The sequence below is a fragment of the Lissotriton helveticus genome, chromosome 1_1 (genome assembly GCF_964261635.1).
Source record: "Lissotriton helveticus chromosome 1_1, aLisHel1.1, whole genome shotgun sequence".
NCBI lineage: Eukaryota > Metazoa > Chordata > Amphibia > Caudata > Salamandridae > Lissotriton > Lissotriton helveticus.
Window position 1 is genome coordinate 560,127,817 of NC_136057.1, and position 22,663 is coordinate 560,150,479.

General features: G+C 46.0%; 1 protein-coding gene across 11 annotated transcripts in view; it reads left to right on the forward strand.

The window, feature by feature from the left end:
• The window catches only part of PLEKHA5 (pleckstrin homology domain containing A5), a 1,381,245-nt gene that overhangs the window by 921,657 nt on the left and 436,925 nt on the right, over positions 1–22,663 (forward strand). For all 11 annotated transcript variants that reach the window (XM_078674042.1, XM_078674045.1, XM_078674034.1 and 8 more), the window contains one exon: positions 3,187–3,645. In XM_078674042.1, coding sequence (XP_078530168.1) covers positions 3,187–3,645 — 459 coding nt within the window. The remainder of the gene's footprint in view (positions 1–3,186; positions 3,646–22,663) is intronic.

Here is a 22,663-nt window from a genome sequence, read left to right on the forward strand (position 1 = left end):
GAGCCACACACACACACAGAGCCACACACACACACAGAGCCACACACACACACAGAACCACACACACACACCCAGAGCCACACACACACACCCAGAGCCACACACACACACACACCCAGAGCCACACACACACACACACCCAGAGCCACACACACACACCCAGAGCCACACACACACACCCAGAGCCACACACACACACACCCAGAGCCACACACCCAGAGCCACACACCCAGAGCCACACACCCAGAGCCACACACCCAGAGCCACACACCCAGAGCCACACACCCAGAGCCACACACCCAGAGCCACACACCCAGAGCGAAACACACAGAGCGAAACACACACACAGCCACACACAGCCACACACAGCCACACACAGCCACACGCACAGAGCCACACGCACAGAGCCACACGCACAGAGCCGCACGCACAGAGCCGCACGCGCAGTCACACGCACGCGCAGTCACACGCCCGCGCAGTCACACGCACGCGCAGTCACACGCACGCGCGCGCAGTCAGACACGCGCGCGCAGTCAGACACGCGCGCGCAGTCAGACACGCGCGTGCAGTCAGACACGCGCGCGCAGTCAGACACGCGCGCGCAGTCAGACACGCGCGCGCAGTCAGACACGCGCGCAGTCACACACACACACACACACACACACACACACACACACACGAATGCGAGGCTGGGCTTCACACCCAGAGCGGGTTGAGAGGCCTCTAGGAACTGGGTCTGTGACACCCCTGAATCCCCCCCTGGCCCCAGTGCTGCGGCCATGCACGAGGCGCTCACTCACCCGAAGTCACTCCCGCATGATAGGAGAATCTGGCACCACCCATGCCTTGAAAACCTGGCCCGCCCTGAGCGTGGGCTCAGGGCTGCAACGCCTAGGGCCTCGGGGAGAGGGGTGGGGGCAGAGTCAGTGTTGGGGCAGGGCTGTCTGCCCCAGCATTACAGGCCTGGGAGGGCCGGGGCAGAGTCAGTGCTGGGGCAGAGTCAGTGCGGTGGGGACAAGGAAAAGAAAGGAGTCAGGAAAACACCCTGGTCAGACGCTTAGCATCACCCATCTGCATACAATATCTTTATGTAAATACATGCATATCAGTTCCAGCGCCATTAGTCTCCCGTATTTCACTTCCTCTCCTCCTGCCGGTGCCTCCCTCCCTCCCATCCACCTGCTCCAGTTTTATAACTTTTAATGAAAGTTTTCCCGGCTCTCCCGGGCTGCGGCGCCGCAATCATGTGCCCGCGGGGCCCATCTAGGACAGGCCGATGAATCGAATTAAAACCCGTGCTTTCTCGATTCTGCGGCAGGGGTCCCCCGCGGTGCTCTAGTTTGGTTTTCTCCTTTCTAGCCCCTCTAACCATCACCCCAAAGGTTTCCCCTGGGCGGCACCAGCCATGAGAAATGATTGCCCTCCTGCATGACCAGCATTTCGCTCGAAGCCAAGCCCAAGCAGAGGCTGCGGTGGGGTGCAGTAGGAGAGCGTGGCGAGGGGGGGGGGAGTCTTCGGACTGATGGAGTCCTTTGAGAAGTGTGGCTCAATGGTTAGAGCGGCAGACCCTGATGCAGAGGTCTAGCCCGGGACTAGGGTTCAATTCCCCGCCTCGGCGGGTCTTGGGCTCAAAATTCCACGGACCTGATAATTCTCGCCTCAGTGCCTATTCCAATCATGGAGTCCCACTCTGCAACTCTGGGCAATAGCTTGCTTAATCTCCACAACGGCCCCCACAACGCTAAGGATGCCTGGCCTCCACCTTGGGGGTGCCCAGGAGTGGACACCTCACAGGGAAAGCCAGGATGGGTTCCACAGCGATATTCATACAAGCGGCTTGAGACCCTTGCGGGTGAGTAGTGCGCTATACAAGTATCAATTTACATTTACATTTTACATTTTTTGTCTCGCGCCTTTTCCCCTCTGACAGCGCCACGCCGTTGCTTAAAGACCATCCAGTCAGAAACAAACACGAGGGGGGAAAAGAATTACCAATTTGAACAGGAACAGGGAAACAAGACATTACCTCGAGCCTTTTGTCTTCAAGCCCCGCCCTTTTCAGACTGGGCACCCGGACTTCCTGCTGGGGTAAAATGTTCCTTATCTTCTTTATGGGGCCATCTGGACCCATAACGAAGATAAGAAACCTTTTACCACAGCAGTAAGTCTTGGAACCCAATCTGACAAGGACAGGGCTTAAAGAGAAAGAAGGTCACTAGGACCTCTTCTCCAATGGCTGGCCACCGTTTAGGAGGCCAGCCAATGGAAAAGAGGGGCGGGGCTTAACCTCGCTAGTGATGATCTCTCTATCAAATTAAATCTCGCCAGTGAGACTGCGCAAGCGCAGCCATCACAGGCTGAGACCTAATAAAGTACAATAAATTGTGGGTGAGGTGACCTTTCCAAATATATATTGATCCCTAATGGACTTCAAAGTAACAATACTCTTTATATCCCTGAAAGAAGACCTACGCATTTATTGTGATTGAGTAGTCCAGCTGGAGGGAGTGTCTTTCGTGGATGCACGCTCAGCAAGAGGGGAGTGCCCATCCTTCATTGTTTACTATCTCCTTGGTGTTCAGGGAAGCAGCCATGTTGTCAATGTGGACTCTCCAAGAGAAAATCTAGTCTGTACGACTATTGGATATACTATTTAGTGATGTGGAGGCCATTGTTAATGAGGAAAACGTTTCCCTCAAACAAGTATAAATCGAACTGAACACATAGCACAATACTAAATTTGCGATTCTGTGCCTTCAGCCAAAAAATACAGTTGTGAAATACACTCCATGCAACTTCTTAGAAGTATGCTAAATCTCATAATGGCTGTCGTTAAAATGTATTGATGAAGTACCTATATGTTTAACTACAGTTGCAACTCCCAAAGCACGGACTACCTTATCTAGTGTTGCGTTCAGTGAGGGTTGTGGCGGCTTACCAGGCCAGCTGACTGTTGCAGGAATGGCTTCCTTAGCTTGTCGATTAGTACATCTGATGATTAAAATACGTAAATTGTCTAGTCATTCTTTGTGAATACATTTAAATAAATGTTTTATGGCTCCTCATACCTATTGAATTAATTGGTTTTATTAATCAATGACATTTGCTCTCATGCCTGTATTCCAGTATCTGTTGAACTCTGCTAACACATTTTAAATAAATGTTTCAATTTTCTTTCTGTTTCAGAGTGGACAGAATAAAATCTGAAAATACACCGCCTCTAGAAAGAAATAACATTTTAAATCACAAATTACTCATTAAACCGGAGGTACAAAACAACCACAAAAACAAGGAAGTAGCAACCAAAATTGAAGAAAAGAAAGCTTTGGAAGCTGAAAAGTATGGCTTTCAGAAAGATGGCCAAGAGAGGCCACTAACTAAAATCAACAGTGTAAAGGTGCAGTTTTCTCCCTTGGAATACGAGAACCCCATTCCCGGGGGGCCTTATAGGACCCAGCATGTGAATGGCCCGGAAAATACTGTCCCTGATGGTCGCCTTTTAGATGGTGGTAGTGGAGACCATCAGCCGGCCATCCCCTCGCATGGGGAACCTGTCCGGATCATACAGAGAACCAATTCTATGCAGCAGTTGGAGCAGTGGATAAGGACTCAGAAAGATAAAGGACAAGAGGAGGAGTCAAGGGGGTGAGTAACCTGTGCAACTGCACTTCCTCTCAAACCCTGCAAACAGTATTTACAACGATGATCAGTGTTGATGCTTTGCAGCTACGGCCATTTTTTCTGAACCACTGTATTTACGTGTTCAAGGATATACGAGTACACATAAATTACTTTTAATATATTTTTGCCTTCGTAGCATAATCTTAATTCCTTTCACTGACTCAGAGGCTGCTATGTTCATTAACCGCATGCGTGCGGCGGCTATTTTTGCACTGCGCGGCTTTTTACAAAAAGCTGCGTTACATGACAAGCTGAGCTCGTCATGAGCGTGCGAGCGGCACAACTCATGACGAGCTCAGCTCGTCATGAGCGCAGAAGGACTTAAAGCTAATAATGGTCCTCCAAAGAGCATGCTGAGATCTGTGGTGCCTAGGTTATTTGCCTGTGATTAGAGAAAAGCAAGAGCCGTATTGTAGATTCCTACTTATTGTCGTTGATGCCTTTTAAAAGTAACTTTAAAAAAAAGACTTCCCATGTCATCCAGTTACCTTGAACAACCCGTAACTTTCGAGAATGTCAGCATCTAAATAACAGCACAGTTACGTGTGAATTCCTTTTCAAACCAGTGAATTTAAGTGAGTGTCAACTCATGTAATAAATTGCTTAACATGAGTACCAAGTATTCCAGGGAAACAGCGGGTCAGTTTTCGAAAATGTTGGTATGTATAACAGGCATTGGCATAGCCAATAGGTCTAGCCTTTGGGACCTTATTAGTGTTTAGCAATGCAGCACATTATCTTTCCTGGGTGCTGTGCCGCCAGGCATTGAATGGCCATACAATTACTATACACTGGTTGATGCTTGCCTCTATGTGAGCGTCTTTTTCCTTGGTGGCATTTGGGAATTAAAAGCAACAACGGGGAGGGTGAAAGGAAAGCAACTAAGGGACGGTGGAAGAGAACTGAAAGCAACGTTGGGAGGATGAGGGGAATTGAAAGTACCAATGGGTGGGTGGGGTATTATAAAAAAAAACGATGGGAGGGTAGGCAGGGTTGAAAACATGGTTCCCAAAACTAATGGTCACATGTGCATCATGGCAATCTTGTGATATGCAGGTAGTGCGTAGCAATTAGTCCGGGAATATATTGTTAACAAAGATGGATACAATGCGACCTATACACTTTAAAAATTTTGCGGACTACTTATGAAAAATCCTCACACAAAACTGCGCCTACTAGATGTTGATATTTATTTACAGTGACACTTGCCGGTCATTGGAAGGCAGTATGCAAACCTCGAATTGTCCCCTTTCAATTGCCTGTTTCAGCATTTCACTGTTAAACTGTTTCTGATGAAGTGGAACCTTTGCCCAGACTGTGCTATTGATACGTAAAAAAAAGGCAAAGTACTGTAACCAGATATGGCACATAATCTGCCTTTACTTTTCACATAATTTAGTCAACTGTACCGCACAATTTGATCCTCTTCTGTCGCCCTGCTTGTAAAGTCAGAGTATATCTCGCTCACACAACCAACCAGTCATGTGGGAGTCTTGAGTTCATAAGCATAATGAATTTCTAGCCTGTAAGAGATGATGCAGTATTACGTTTTGAGGTAGTGATGTTCTGGGATAGAGCCTATATAAATAGGATTTAGGTAGTTTAGCCCTCTGCTATTTACTGGTCAGTGTCAATGGAGGATACCATCATGCATGATGGGACCCGCAGTACAGAGGCTTATAGGCATGGGGAACAAGGGTTTACACCAGAAAGCAATCATAGAAGGGGTTTGTAGCACTGCAAATTGGTGCACATGTAACACAAATGCACCCACCAATGCTGGAAACCGAAGACTCAGCACCGTTAACAGGCGTCATCCTGTAGCCAGGCAACAAGAAGCAAGCCACGTACACCACTCGCAAAGAGCATCCTGTTTTAGACTGACATAAACGGAGTACCACGAGGAGCTGCAGGGCGAAAACTAACGTCGCTCGAGAGAAGCTGCCCGGGCAACACCCCAGCAGGCAGCAGAGAGCATGTGTGAGAGGACTCCACGTTTAAACCTGGTTGTAAAACTACTCGTCCATTCAGACATCAACTATAGTTAATTAGTAAAAGAATTGCAACGTATGGGGAGCCTCACCTCGAAGAACTGACAGCGGGAAGGTTCGCAGAATAAACGCTTGTGAAATAAAGTGCCATTCCTCAGGTTAGGTTGGAGGCACAAAAAATTGTTCATGTGAATACGGCGACAGTGGCATTGCGCAGGCCAATGAAGGGCTGCACATGACACTGCTGTGCAATCTCAACACCCGATCCATTAAACTGAAAGTGCGGCATGGGTGCGCTGAAAAAATAAAAAATGTTAGTGTAACTACCACGAACCGTCTCAGAGAAGGGCTACGCATGACACCTCAAATCAATCACGGCACCTCCGCCATTAAACTGAAAGTGCGGTATGGGTGCCTTTGAAAAAACCACACCGGAAGTGGTGCGCGCGGTTGTGCCTGCCGCTGCACACGAACAACAGATGTCACGCTTCTCGTAACCATAGGCGGAGGCCGGATACATTTGCTGGGAAAGGTGGGACATGCACCCGCCTTTGCCCAATTGCTTGCTGTTTTCGCATGCAAAACCCAATAGAAAAAAAGCAACAAAAAACACGCACGAGCGTGTGAAAAGTCCAGATTGATTCGAAGAGGCCGTGTTCTTAGAGCAGTGCATGCGCGCTGCACTAGGCTTGACCTAAAAAACTAGTGAGTAAAATTCCGAGGATGCCCCGTTTCCAACTCCACCCCAACTGGCCCTATTAGATTCATTCTGTAGATAAAATACTGAAATTCAGGAAAGTTGTTATAATTTGGTAGTGCTTGCGTATGCACAGATTGGCATTGATTTTTAAATTTGCCCTATCATGAGGATCGTTTAACTAAAAAAATTGTACTTGCTGTTCCATTGATGCCTCTATTCCCATGTCAACCACTTTACCCGGGATGCATAGAATAGGTATGGTTGAACTGAATGAGTAAAGAAAATAGTTTTTTTTTTAAACAAGTGTTTTTTTGTCATTGATAATGTAGTAGTGTAAGCATACAGGATTTTGTTATCAAATTAGTATAACCATTTTTGGTGATCCTTTGGCGGAACCCGAGTATTTAATTAAAAGGTGTTTAATGGCGGCCTGGATATAATTTTACAGCAGCTAATTAACGCTTGCAGTTTATTGCTTTAATCACCTCTTCCACTGCAGTTATTTCTTGTAGTCTTTCTACTACCAGGGGCCCATATTTATAGGTTTTTCTCCCCCAGAGGCTGGATTCCTGCAAAGGCATGTCTCGCTTTTTGCGTATATTTCAAATTATCCCTCTTATGATGTTGGGGTGATGAGTCATCCAGATAAAGGGGAATCTTTTTTTTATTATTATGGCTGGTGGAGTCACTCTTAAGCATTATTGGCTATGCCATCCCTTGAGTCTACTGCTGAAACCTCCATGAACCTCGTGGGCACCGCTGCGCAAAAGACGCAGCCTGCCTGACTGCCATGTCAGTGCCTCAGGGTTCTGCTCGATTACAAAGGAACAGTTGTGTGAGCACTACCTGGTGATCCCAACTCACTCATCAGATATGCATATGCGCTGTACAAAAGTGTTTTCGACTGTAATTATTCAGAATGGGTCATACTTCAATCGATTTGCAAGTCCTTCATATCCTTGCAGTGGACTCTGACACTTCCAAGGAGACCTGGATTGTAATGTAACTGGCTGCCCTTTCAACAGTCTCTTCATGTCTGAAGCAATAGCTGCGTGTGTCGGCTGCTTTCTTCATAAGTTTTCTGCACCATGATGAAATTAACAAATTGGATTTATAGCCTTTGATGAAAATCCTTTTTAATGAAATATTTGAAGTTGTGGCGCAGGCAGAAGTTATATAGAAAAAATGATTCCACCTGGTTCCTTGCAGTGTAAGTGCCACGTGCATTTCTGGAATTGACCTGCAGCTGCCAAATCTGACCCAAACCAGAATAGAGGGTTTCACTCCATGTCATGTGTGTAATGTAGGAGCTTCAGATTTATGAACACAAGGTTTATATAGTTCATATCTCCCACATGGTGCAGACAGACCTTTTTCAACAATATTCTGTGTGGTGTCTGAGCTGGTGTTAGACGGGGACCTGGAGGGTCGGCCGAGCAGAGTGATCGCACAGACAGGTAACTTCCCCCCCACAGATGGACACCACACAAAGCTTATGGTAACACCTTTTATAGGCACTTCGGGTAGTAGAGTGGTACGATACAGGGCGATCAGGACACGATGATCCTCTCAATTCTAGTCTCTAGTAAGGGAAGGGGGTAGCGGGACAGTCTTGGTACCCACGGGTACGGGTGTGTAACGGTGATAGCTCACAATCCTCGAGCTCGGTGTTCGGATGGGTCAGACTGTGGCAGCGCCAGCAGGTCCCGAAGAGGTAGTAGGTGGCACGGGCCGCGGCAGCGCCAGCAGGTCCCAACGAGGACGAAGGTTTCAACGGGCCGCGGCAGCGCCAGCAGGTCCCACGAGAAGGCAGGTTACAACGGGCCGCGGCAGCGCCAGCAGGTCCCACGAGGATGAAGGTTACAACGGGCCGCGGCAGTGCCAGCAGGTCCCACGAGGATGACGGTTGCAGAGGGCCGCGGCAGCGCCAGCAGGTCCCACGAGGAGGAAGGTTGCAGAGGGCCGCGGCAGCGCCAGCAGGCAGGACAATAGTTCACAAGGCAGGGCTGTGGCAGCGCCAACAGTCCGTCAAGGATGAGTTCGTCGCGGTGTCTCTCGACTCCAGGATACAACTGCCTTCCTGTCCTGGGGCCGCCTCAGTTATAGGTCTGGCGCCCTTTGATGTCCGGACCCTCGCTCTTGGAGGTCGGGAGGTCCGGGATGAGGGGGTCCAGACACCCAGCAGGGGGGTGGAGCCAGCGCCCGAGGAGGCTGGGGGTGCTCGGCACCTGGCGGGGGAGAGCCATCGACACTTCGTACTCCCATTGACCCGCCAAGTGGGCCGTTCACCTCCTGGGTGGAGGGTGGTGCTGGGATGTCGGGGCCTGGCCAGGCCCAGGGTTGGGGTCGGGCTGAGGCCGCACGGCCGCGTGGTGCCGTGTCCAAGATGGCGGCTGGGCCGGGCAATGGTGCTGACGGTGGCCCGGGCCCTGTCCTGCGGGGAGGGAGCGAGCCCTGCATGTGGCCTGTCCAACAGCTGGTAATTAAAGTCACCGAGAAGAATTAATTAGTGAGCAAGTCCCCAGACGGTAAAACCGATGTTACTCAAATTACCAAATTAATTTTTAAATATTTCCAGACGTTGAAATTATAGGACCTCATTTCTATTGCTGTGGACGAAAATTATGAGTTTATTTTTTATTTCAGCCGTTCATAATATTACTTGAGCCACAGAGAGTAGCGATACGTAGTTGAGACTGCAGTGGGAACTGTCCAGCAAATTATCAGGTCAGGTCTGCTCTAGATGAACACATAGCGTGGCATTTGGGATAGTTGTTGCATTAGACGTCCTTTGAATGGAAAAGCATGTTTTATTCTTGACACCTATACTTATGTTTTTGAAACATTTATCATCATAAGGAATAGTATCTTTTTGCTATTAATTAGGGAACTCTATGTAACAATATGCCATTTTTTAACAGACCCATTAATAAAATAGCCATACAAAAGATTCTCTGGTTAGACATCTGTGTTAAGCATTTTTAGGTCTCGGCCTATTTCCATTCCGCAGGAATGGAATAGGACGAGTCTATAGCAGTGAAACCAAGAGTTTCACCATGAGCCCAAAAAAGAGGTTTTTCACGAGTGCATGTGCTCTCGTGCATGAGCTTGCCCGAGCCTTCTGCCTGCCTCCTGCCTTGAAGGCAATCTGCTTCTCCGCCCCCTGCTGTTCCCTCCCACTCGCTCGCACATCAAAGGCTGCTCACTCAAACACCATATGCCTGCTCCCTACCCCCGCCCCCCACCAGACTTCATTGGAATGTGCTACGTGCATTCTCCCCTCCCTTTCAGCCCTTTTAGCCTCTTTCCCAGCTCCCAGCCGGACCCTCCTTTCGTCTATCTCGTTATCTTCTCCACTCTCGCCTCATTTTTTTCTTTATTTTCTCTCCCGGCCTTGTAAATATGCCCCCTCCCCCATGCACTAAATCACACTTTTCTTTTGATCCACATACTTGTTATCCTATGTGGGGAGTATTTCCATGTTGCGCGTGATGACTACCGCATTGTACAAGCTCTTTGCGATGAATGAAGTGTGAGAGACACCTTTTTTATTTATTTACTTTGTGTTTATTTATTTATTTTTAGCAGAAAAAAATACTTCTGTCACAAAGTCCGTGTCAAGCAAGAGCTACAGCGCGTGGAGTGGAACAAACTCCAGCAAAGGGTAGGGAATGCTGGATACTTTGACACATTTTACCCTGTGTCATTGTTTGATTGGGGCTGGAACAGCTGCGGAATATGCACAACAGAGCATGTTTGTTCAACGCCCGTGAACAATTGTCAGCTAGCATCTAAGCGCGGGTGCTATATCTTAGAGGCGTTAGATAAGAAAAGAGGACTGCCCCTGCCTGGACCGTCCTCGCTCTGATAATGTTGATCTCTCATCAGGCCGAAGCGCGGCGGCCTGTCATGGACTGACTCCTAAGCAAATATTTACTATTTCGCAATAACAGAGGCTGCAGTACACAGGCGGTTCGGGAAATTACGTTTGATTTCATTTGCTAAAAAAGTGTTTATGGTGAATCAAGCTGATGTAATTTCACCAACCTCGCCTGATTAAGAGTTTTTGTGTGACTTTTATTTTTAATTATGGGTTCTTACTTTATTTAAGTGGATTAAGATGCAGTTTGAATCTTTAACGCAACATTTTATGTGCGCCTAAACTCGGACCTATATATGCAAAATTCGTATATATATGGCGTTCAGTTGTTAAAATGCACATGGATAGGGTGATAGTGTTGCCCTACTTTGTTTTAAACTTCTCGTTCGAGGTAAGTGTTACAGACTGCACCCTTTATTTACAAAGCTTTACCTCGATAACTTTGTTTCCGCCATGTGTACGCTTGTTGTGTTTACCAATTAATTCGAAAGTATATATATATTTTTCTGGGAGGGTCATTTGAGAACTGCTCGGATGGCTTCTTCATACCAGGTTTCTAATGCAATTCGCAACTGTAGTCGGGCGTTTTGGCTATAGAATTAACACCTTTACAGACAGACTCTGGGCTAGAAAACGTCATTTTTTTCTGCCACCCGGCTTTCTTTCTATTTCGAATTGCGGAGACATGTAAAATGTACAGGAATTGCATTTTAATGAGTGGCTGATTTGTTAGCTTAGAACTGTCCATTTTAGAATGATTACACAGTTCCATGGTATTATAGATGGATGATTTTCCCAACCGATCTATTAAAAAATATTAAGGCTCAAAATTATCTTAACACTAGTGCGATGGACCTACTTATCAACCATGTCTTCTGAGGCAATAGAAAATGCTACCTTCTCTGCCTGCAAAGCGCCTCTTATTATAAATTGTATCTGAAATTATCCAGTTTCTATAAATCCACCCATTCACACTTTCATCCATCTCCGTGTGCTGCCACTTCTACCCATCCACCCTCGCATGCAGGCACGCCCATCCAACCATATATTCATCCAAGTATACACCTATCAACTATAAACGTATCCATGCATCCATTCACCCACCAATTCACATTTGCATCCATCCATGTGTGCATCCATCCACCATCACCTCCAAATCCACCTCCACATGCGTCACCACATGCACCTCCAAATCCACCGCCACATCCACCGCCACATCCACCGCCACATCCACCGCCACATCCACCGCCACATCCACCGCCACATCCACCGCCACATCCACCGCCACATCCACCACACCCACCACATCCACCACATCCACCACACCCACCACCACACCCACCACCACCCCATCCACCACCCCATCCACCACCACCACTGCATCCACCACCACATCCACCATCACCACATCCACCGCATCCACCACCACCACATCCACCACCACATCCACCACATCCACCACCACATCCACCACCACATCCACCACCACATCCACCACCAAATCCACCTCCACATCCACATCCACCGCCACATCCACCGCCACATCCACCGCCACATCCACCGCCCCATCCACCGCCCCATCCACCGCCACATCCACCGCCACATCCACCGCCACATCCACCGCCACATCCACCGCCACATCCACCGCCACATCCACCACCACATCCATCACACCCACCACCACCACATCCACCACACCCACCACCACTACATCCATCACCCCATCCACCACCACCACCACCCCATCCTCCACCACCCCATCCACCACCACCACCCCATCCACCACCACCACCCCATCCACCACCACCACCGCATCCACCACCACCACCACATCCACCATCACCACCACATCCACCACCACATCCACCATCACCTCCACCATGACATCCACCGCCACATCCACCACCACATCCACCACATCCACATCCACCGCATCCACCACCACCACATCCACCACCACATCCACCACCACATCCACCACCACCACATCCACCACCACCACATCCACCACCACATCCACCACCACTTCCACCACCACATCCACCACCACCGCATCCACCACATCCACCACCGCATCCACCACCACCACATCCACCACCACCACATCCACCACCACAACCACCACCACAACCGCATCCACCACCACCACATCAACCACCACCACCGCATCCACCACCACCACATCCACATCCACCACCACATCCACAACCACTTTCACCACATCCACCACATCCACCACCACCACATCCACCACCTCCACAACCACCACATCCACCACCACCACATCCACCACCTCCACAACCACCACATCCACCACCACCACCACATCCACCCCCACCACCATCACCACCACATCCACCATCACCACCACCACCACATCCACCACCACATCCACCACCACCATATCCCCCAGATCCACCACCACCACATCTGTGTGTGTGTGTGTGTGTGACCACACCCACCACCACCCCATCCACCACCACCACCCCATCCACCACCCCATCCACCACCACCACCCCATCCACCACTGCATCCACCACCACCACTGCATCCACCACCACCACCGCATCCACCACCACATCCACCATCACCACCACATCCACCACCACATCCACCATCACCTCCACATCCACCATGACATCCACCTCCACCACCACATCCACCACCGCATCCACCACCACCGCATCCACCACCACCACCGCATCCACCACCACCACCGCATCCACCACCACCACATCAACCACCACCACCACATCCACCACTGCATCCACCACCACATCCACCACCACATCCACCACCACTTTCACCACATCCACCACATCCACCACCACCACATCCACCACCTCCACAACCACCACATCCACCACCACCACCACATCCACCCCCACATCCACCACCACCACATCCACCATCACCACCACATCCACCACCACCATATCCCCCAGATCCACCACCACCACATCTATATGTGTGTGTGTGTGTGTGTGTGTGTGTGGCTCTGTGTGTGTGTAGGTGCAAATGCAATGTTCTTGGATTTTCGTCACAATAAAATACACTGAACATAATCTTCACAAAAGTTATTTACAAACGTTTAAGCTATTGCCATTATAAATTACAATAACTTTTATTTAAGTATTAATTATTTACAAAATTAAAAGCCATTGTTATTTGTAATATCAATACATCTAAGTCACGTAAATACAACACACATTGCATTACAAATGCTATAGGTGTCACATTTGCGAAAGTTAAAACTATTGACATTGTAACTGACAAAGCTATTAATTTTGCTATTTTCAAAACCAACACATAAATAAAACAAGCACTGGCGTTGCCAATAGGTCTCGCAGTAGGAAAGTTGGAGCTATTGGTTTTGTAAATGACAAAGCCCTTTGTTTTTAAAATGAAAACAAAAATAAGTCATTGTTATTTGCAATTGTAATAGCTCCAACTTTCCTACTGTGAGACCTATTGGCAACGCCAGTGCTTGTTATTAAAGAGAGCTATAGGTAGTTCAAAAACGGAGGAAGGAATTGCGAGTATGGGAATTGTTTGGTCATTTGCTGCCCCTTCTAACCAGCGTTTTTATGATTTAAATGCTTTACTTTCATTTAATTTCGGCTAGGCCAATGGAGGCTAGCATAGCTGTTGTCTTTATCCTGTAAGTCTGGAGGGCCATGGTCTCCTGTTAGTGGCTCGATCGCCCATATATTTAAAAATAATCTAATCGTTTGTCTATTACCCTTATTATGAGTAAGACCCTAAATCCACATTACAACATATACTTTCTAACTACATTGGGATGATTTAGACCATGTTATCAAACATTGAAGCCCCGTAATTAATATACAGAACTAATTAATTTCATAATTGGTCAGTAAATTAGATAGCTATATTACATATAAATGGCATTCATATGTGCATTGAGTATGTATAGCATTTGTAGAAATGAGTTGTAGAGATTACACCATAATTCATGAATGCGTTTTTATTTTTCTTGTATCTGCAGTTATGATTCAGTAATTTATCTTTAAATTTTCATTTTTTAAGTCAGTCACAAGTATTTTAAATCAGCCAGCACATTTTCCCCGTGCCCCTTTAAAGACAATGGCTCTTTCTTGGATGTTTGAAGTCTTGTATTAGAGGTCTATGTCTCTAGCACAAGTTCATCATGTGGGCTATAAACTACCCCAAAACATCATTGTGGTTTGTCTAAATGTCTCACTGCAGTCTGAGATGTATGTACCTTTAGCCGTATGGTATTGGTCAAATGTTAATAAAGTGAGCATAACAGACCTTTATGGCCAAATGTTCAAATAAACCATTAATTTGTGAAGGCTATTATGCCCATCAGTGTAACTACAAAAGATGAAATAATAATAAATTAATCTTGAATTGGAATAACCATAAGAACATTTTCATGAAGTTGAAAGAAAAACCGTGATCACCAATTTCTGAAGAAAGAATATAAGTGGTGTGACATTTTATACCCTGCTCATGCAACAACAATGAGTCTCTTAACTTGTGTTGGCAAGAATTATGACATGACTGATGTATTTGGAAGGCTGTCTTTAAAAGTTACAACTTTTGAAGGAAATCTAGAAAGGTATAATTCTAAATGCCTCCTAAAGGCCTTTTTTGATTCATATTTTAGCCATGTGGGGGAGGACAGTGACTTTGCTGCTGCTTTGGAGGGCACTTTTGCACAGGTCTATTTCAATAAATCCACTAGTATTCCTGTGGCACCTTTGCTAAATCTTCCTTACCTAGATATTTAAAAACCTTTATCTATTTTCCCTCCACTTTTCCCCACAGTCTTTCATTTAATCTCCCTCAAACTCACTCCAATTGTTTAATATACTTTAAACACAGAAAATATCTGGCATCCTGCCCTTTGTGCCTTCCATACTTTCTGCCAGCTACTATCCTTTATCGATTCCACAGCGGGGTGCCAGTACCATGCTGAGAGGGGAATCTTTAAAAACATGGTTAACCTTTACTGCTGACTGCGTTTCCATGTCAGTCAATGGGTATGCTCAGATTATGGCTGATCGTTATGACAACAGATGTGCCGCTCTCATTCTAGCCTGCCTTGGTTCTGTGGAGAAACTACAAGAATACACAGTGAAAACAACATTTTTAATACAATTGCATTGGTAGGTATTTGGCAATCATTGTCACTATCCAAACTCTGGGGATTGCATTTGAGGCAGTAATCAAAATGTTAATAGCCCAATTACCCACATATATACAAACTAAGTGCAAGAATTCCACCCACGGATAGAATGAGATGTTGGCAGCATTTTGGTGGACACTGCTCCACGTGTAGTGGAGAACTCCTACCAGCTCCTCTTACAGATTGAACAAAGGAGGGAACTGAAGTGGATTCTGAGGTGCACCCACAGCAAAAATGAGCATGCTTTTTCTGCAAGACCAGAATGGAAGCAACCTTTACAGTTTTTCACTAAGTCCCATTTCTGTCTCCAGAGGACCCAGTGTTAAGTTAGTTCAAAAGCATCGGCTACAACCAGATGCATCAGCTACATCCAGATGCATCACAGGACGAAAACAGTACATAGAAAGGTGACTGTCTTGGTGCTACAACACTTATAAAAATACAGAAGCACACAAAAAAGTCTACTGTTTTCGTGTACAATCCAATGTAATAATCTTTTTATTACAGACTCGAGGTTTATATAATGGATGTTTTATTCTTTGCACAGATATTCACATTCTCTGGTCGTGATGTTGTCTTCAGTACAAACAAGCAGCTAACACGTGTTTCGTCCAAGGACATTCTCATGGCTGTAGAGAATATTCAAGTCAAGATGGATGATATCCAGCTCATGGACAAAGAAAAGCTTCACTTAAAGAGACCGTTTTGGTCACATACTGCGTGTAGCAGAAGACCAACAGGATTAAGAACGGCAGGACCTTAATAAGCCTCAATGATATTTGAAGGTAGTGTGCTGCAAAATATCGTAAGGAAAAGTGAGTATGGCAGCGCAGGATGTCGATAAACCTTGTATATTGACGTGGCCTCCCTGGTGTCTGTGTCAGAAACACGCAGTATATGACCATACAGATCTCTTTAAGTGAAGCTTTTCTTTGCCCATAAGCTGGATATCCTCAATTTTGCCTGTGAATATTCTCTACAGCATTTAGAAAGTCTTTGGATGAAACATGTGACGGCTGCCTGTTTGTACTGAAGACAACATCAATCTGACCAGATCAACCAGAGAGTATGAATGTCTGTGCAACTAATAAAACACCCATTATATAAATCTCTAGTCTGTAATAAGATTATTACATTAGATTGTACAGTATAACAGTGTTCTTCTTGGTGTGCTTCAGTATTTTGTTCATTGTCTACTGGTGAGCTGGTGTTCCTGTGTTCTTGCTACTACACCCTGGGTGCCAAGGTTTTTATAGCAAGAAAGCACCATATCAAGATTGAGTTTGCTACTCTTATTGACATCCTCCAATTTATTTGTGCAGTTTTTGATGTGTGTTTTTTTTTGGGGCATAGCCACCACTGCTTAGTTCATCTTATACAGGGTGTTTGGGTAGGGGTCCACTGATTGGCTTTGGCTTCTCTTTCCTTACATTAAGGGTTGTCCCTCAAGTTATTTATTTCTCCGTGGCGGACTCTTTTCTAACCAGATTCCATGTACATAAGTCAATTAGGAATCTGCTGATACCTTCTATCCTTCTTACTTATTGAACAACATTCCTTTCAGTTATTACCACACTGATAGGGTACTTAAGTGAGCCGAGAACCTGTATTGTGTATTAAGGGATACGGACTTAAAAAAGAAAAAGTAACCATGCAAATGATACGGTTAGGATTGTAGAAATCATCATATAATGTATTGCTTTCCTCTGCCTTTATTGTTTGGTAGGTTCAAATGCAATAGCTAACGGTACCTAAATAATTCCTTTGATTAAATGCATGGATTTTAGACAACCCTATTTACAGTCTCATTAAATGGGTCACAACTCTAGTCCAAAATGTTTTCCTTAACCCCTCCCATGCTGGTGACGGAACCGCTCCGTCACCAGCCACGGATGCGCTGTGCTGATGACGGAGCGGTTCCGACACGGCGCGGATTCCGCGCCTGCGCTGGACGTTCCATTGAGCGGGCGGGGCCGTGACGGAACTGCTCCGTCATAAGCACAGCGCACCCGAGGCTCGTGACGGAACTAACCCTATTTACAGTCACATTAAATGGGTCACAACTCTAGTCCAAAATGTTTTCCTTAATCCCTCCCATGCTGGTGACGGAACCGCTCCGTCACCAGCCACGGACGTGCTGTGCTGATGACGGAGCGGTTCCGTCATGGCCCGCTCGGCGCGGATTCCGCGCCTGCGCTGGACGTTCCATTGAGCCGGCGGGGCTGTGACGGAACTGCTCCGTCATAAGCACAGCGCACCCGAGGCTCGGTTCCGTCACGAGCATAGGAGCGCCGCGCGGCCGCCCCACCCCCCTAGCGCTGCGGCGGAATTGCCGCCGCAGCGAAGGGGTTAAATGAGAGATTATTGATAGTACAAAATAACCTCCTTGTTTTTTTTGGGTAGATGCTGACACTTTGTGGTATTTTGAGTGAAATTGTTCTGGTTACATATTTTACAATATTACATCTTCCTTAATACTTCTTGCTCTTTTTTGACTGGACTTCTCAGAGATCATTCAGTTTTTTTCGATTGAGGGTTCTTCCTCCTTTGCTAAAAGTTGGTGCATTGTAAACTATTACATCATTTTTAAGCATATGGGTGACCAAGGCTCTTCGAGAGTCAATGGCCCTCCAATGTTGCAGGACAAAGACAGTAGCTATGCTGCCCTGAATTGGTAAAAAGTAACCATGCAAATGATACGGTTAGGATTGTAGAAATCATCATATAATGTATTGCTTTCCTCTGCCTTCTTTGTTTGGTAGGTTCAAATGCAATAGCTAACGGTACCTAAATAATTCCTTTGATTAAATGCAGGGATTTTAGATAACCCTATTTACAGTCACATTAAATGGGTCACAACTCTAGTCCAAAATGTTTTCCGTAACCCCTCCCATGCTGGTGACGGAACCGCTCCGTCACCAGCCACGGACGCGCTGTGCTGATGACGGAGCAGTTCCGTCATGGCCCGCTCGGCGCGGACCCCGCGCCTGCGCTGGACGTTCCATTGAGCCGGCGGGGCCGTGACGGACCTGCTCCGTCATACGCACAGCGCACCCGAGGCTCGTGACGGAACCGCTCCGTCCCCCCTAGCGCTGCGGCGGAATTGCCGCCGCAGCGAAGGGGTTAAATGAGAGATTATTGATAGTACAAAATAACCTCCTTGGTTTTTTTTGGGAGATGCTGACACTTGTTTGTGGTATTTTGAGTGAAATTGTTCTGGTTACATATTTTACAAATATTACATCTTCCTTAATACTACTTGCTCTTTTTTGACTGGACTTCTTAGAGATCATTCAGTTTTTTTCGATTGAGGGTTCTTCCTCCTTTGTTAAAAGTTGGTGCATTGTAAACTATTACATCATTTTTAAGCATATGGGTGATCAAGGCTCTTCGAGAGTCAATGGCCCTCCAATGTTGCAGGACAAAGACAGTAGCTATGCTGCCCTGAATTGGTAGAAATTAGAGAACAAGTAATTAGCCCATGTGCATTTGGCTTTACCAACCTGACAACAGTTTAAGTCTGACTGAGACTATTGTATGTTATATTAGGAGTTGATGCCAGGCGAGTACCATTTCTCCCCTATCCCAATGAAGGTCTATGCAATTCAACTAATGTTAGACTGGAACATGTTAATCTAAGAGCAAAGATGCAAACTTTTGTTGAGGAGGCAAAACATATAGGTGGCTATCAGGAAACTAGTTGAGAAAAACTTTTCTTGAGACAACAGCGGTTTAATAAAAGATAGTTTTAACATTGTGTTAGATTCATTTATCCTTTGTATTGTGATTCCTTTGTGCAGTCAGGTATATATTTAGCAGCTTGGGATGTCTATTAGCAGCTGGGTATGCCTTTATCTTCTCTTTTTTTAATCTAGGCGCATTTGTTAATAATAGATGTACTAAGGGAAAGTGAAGATTGTTTATCAGATTTTATAATGAGTTATTAATTCATTTTTACTATATACAGTTAACGGAGGCTAGTATAAATTGTGTCGAAAGGCATTGGTTGAACAATTTTAATATGATATATTTACATGCTCATTAAGTGTCAGGCTTCAGCCCTGCATGACCTCGATGATTTACACATGGTGACCTACAGAACATATGCCCCCTGTGACAGACCTAGTCTCAAATAATGACTGTTCCATACGGACACCTCACTAATGAGAATTGTTTAATGTGCACGCTTTGATGTTTACATTCGCATTTACTGGACAGAATGTGTTAACCCTCTTGATGCAGGACCAGACATTCATGTCCTCTGCACTGCCTCACTGGTGAAGAGGACGTAGAAAATCCTTCTGTTGCATGTGTTCCCACACAGCTCTCAGATTATTTTTTTCAGTCATTGGACGAACAGCATTTAATGTGCTGTAGGAGAGCGATCCCACTAGATATCCATGCTCTATTCGCCAGGGGTGGCTATGGGGAGGAAAGAGAAGTCTCCCAGACAATGCCAAATGCACCCCCACCCCCTCATATAACAGGACATAACCAAACGTTCTAGTCTCCCTCCCATTAAAACCCCCTCCGATCCGAGGTCAATTGGGGTTTTACCCTTAATTTGCTCCCCCACTTCTCTTGGAGCAAAAAGGGCTCTAGCCCCAGGGATATTTTTAAAGAATGGGGTGGCAATTGTCCATCTTGGTATCAGACCACACCCCCATCCTTAAAGGTAGTATTCCTACCCCCAAGAGTGATCAGTTTAGGGGTTTTACCCCACAAATGACCTTCCCGGGAGGGCGGGTGCAGGGGGGATGCGGGAGCTGAAAATCCATTAGGCACAATATTTGTGAAAAGAATGCGTTGTGGCCAGCCGACCTGCTCAAGCTTCAAGCCTTGGCCCAACCCCTTAGGCTCCACCAGCTTTTCTGCGCCACCTGGTAGACAGAAAGCCCACTAGATAGCAGGAATTTGTATATTTATACAAAAAATTAGATGGATCAGCCCAACCTTATAACGGCAAGTATCTTCACACCCTAACTACCCAACAGTCTTTCAGACCCTCCAGGGAGTGCTTATTTTCGGTCTGCACTGCCTCACTGGTGGAGTGAGAGCCCAGTCTATCCAGGTATCAGGCTGTTGCCACAGGGCAGACTGGGGGATTTGCCCCCAATCTGCTGTCACCCCATTCTTACACAGAGGGCAAAAAGTTTGCTGGATGCCACAGTAGATTATTTTTTTCTTTTCGAAGAGTGGAGCTCACCTGTCCTTGACCGCAGCCAACCCACCCCCCCCCCACCCTAAACCTTTAAAAGTCTTTAAACCCCCAGTGGCAGATTGTAGAACATTTATTTTCAATTTAATTTCACTCTATTTTTGGATCGTAAGTTTAACCCAGTGTACATCAAAGAACACAATATGCAATGCCTTCTGAATCACATGATAATATTGGTAATCCCTAATTCAGAGTTCTAAAAATAACTATTTCTATATTGAGTATCTTGAGCACATTTTAAAAATGCATAGGTTTTCCTCATGCCCTTTATTCAGTGATTAGATTTTACCACATAATTGCTTTCATGGTTGTTACCTAGTGAAATATAATCATGAAATGTAATTATAAAATGCTGCTCAGTTATTTGCTCTAGATATCACCTTTTTTAACCACCACCTAGCAATATGTATCCCTGTGACAAGTTGGGTCTGACAGACGTAGCACTTTAGTACTTTTGTAAATCAGGCATTGAGGCATAAATTATACATGAACACAAACCACCTCATCCACTTGCTCTGTTTTATACATTGGTTAACTGATGTAGTAGCTCATACTCAAACATACACATTTAAATATACTAGCTTTCAGATATGTGCTATAAACTACCCAATCAGACTTTACAATACTTGTCTAGCAAGCATGTATTTGCTCTTCAAACAACCATTGGGAAAGCCAATATGCCCCGCCTTTCTTACCTATTGGCTTTGCCAATGGATTTAGCTATTCTGCAGAACACCCTCAATACTGTGTAGGATGGGTAAAGTAAAAATAAAAAAATGTCTACTATGGCACGGACATGCGCGTGCCAACAACTAGATGCAGATGCTATTTTTGTTTCTTTACTTATAGATCTGAGTCGGATCTGTAACTAACAACAAAAGGTTCATAATCATTCAAAAAATGTTTTTAAAGCAGGTGATGGTCAGAAGCAGTGGGGGTGCAAACAAACACGGGGATGGCGGGGTGTTCTTGGAGGCAACATTGTGAAGTGTGGATAAACAGGGAAGCAACACATAGATGGGAAACGCAGGCGCATCAACGGGAGGACTGGGGATGCAGGAGCAACATGTATAGGGAAGAGGGACTCAGGAGCAACACTGAGAGGACAGAGGGATGCAGCACAGAGAAGCCCATGGGTGAGGGCAACAGGGAGGGGGCGGTAGAAGCAGCTGGGGTCAGACAGCAGCACAAGGTGGGAGTGAATTTCACTAGGGACTCTGCTCGAAAACACACACTTTTTTTGAGTGCTTACATAAAAAGAAAAACTTAGTTCTGTAACATCAAGCATAGACACCACACATGGTAAGTCTTTCTGCTCCCCAGCGGCAGATTGGAGGATCTACTCCCAGTCTGCACTCTGGGAAAGGGGCAGCCACTAAGCGCCAGGGATTTTTATGTTTTTATGAATATTAAAAAGAATGGGATGGGACTGGCCCGCCTATGCCTCAAGACATGCCCCGATTCCTAAAGACTCCCAATTTTCCCTCCACACACTACATAAACTCACACGGTAAAGGTGCAATGCTCTATTTGAGTGGCAAACACAAGCTTGAGAAACACAGACATGAATAAGAAGCAGGCAGATGAGTTCCAAGGAAAGCCTACCAGTGTTAAGCAATGGGCTGCTCCAAGCCCCTTAACGTTCATGGTGAGTCACAACATGCCTCACAAGACACAGAGCATGTGCGGTCTAGTACACTCAACCTATAAAAAGTTTAGTTAAACGATCAGAGACCATGTCACGCTGTGACAGACTATTCAATATATACATTCATGAACATTATATTAATACCATCTTAACTGGTAACGAGTATAACCTCTTCAAGTGATACTAATAGCACATGAGAGAGCCTATTGAATGAAGATGCCACTTTTTTGTCTTTAAGTACCTAAGAGCTAACTGAAATGGTATATCATTAACAATAAAAGGAGGAAGTAATGAGGTTCTGCAAAGAATAGAACACAAAATCTTTTCCTTTACTGCTGATGTTGTAACTTTGGTTACTGGTTGAAGGGG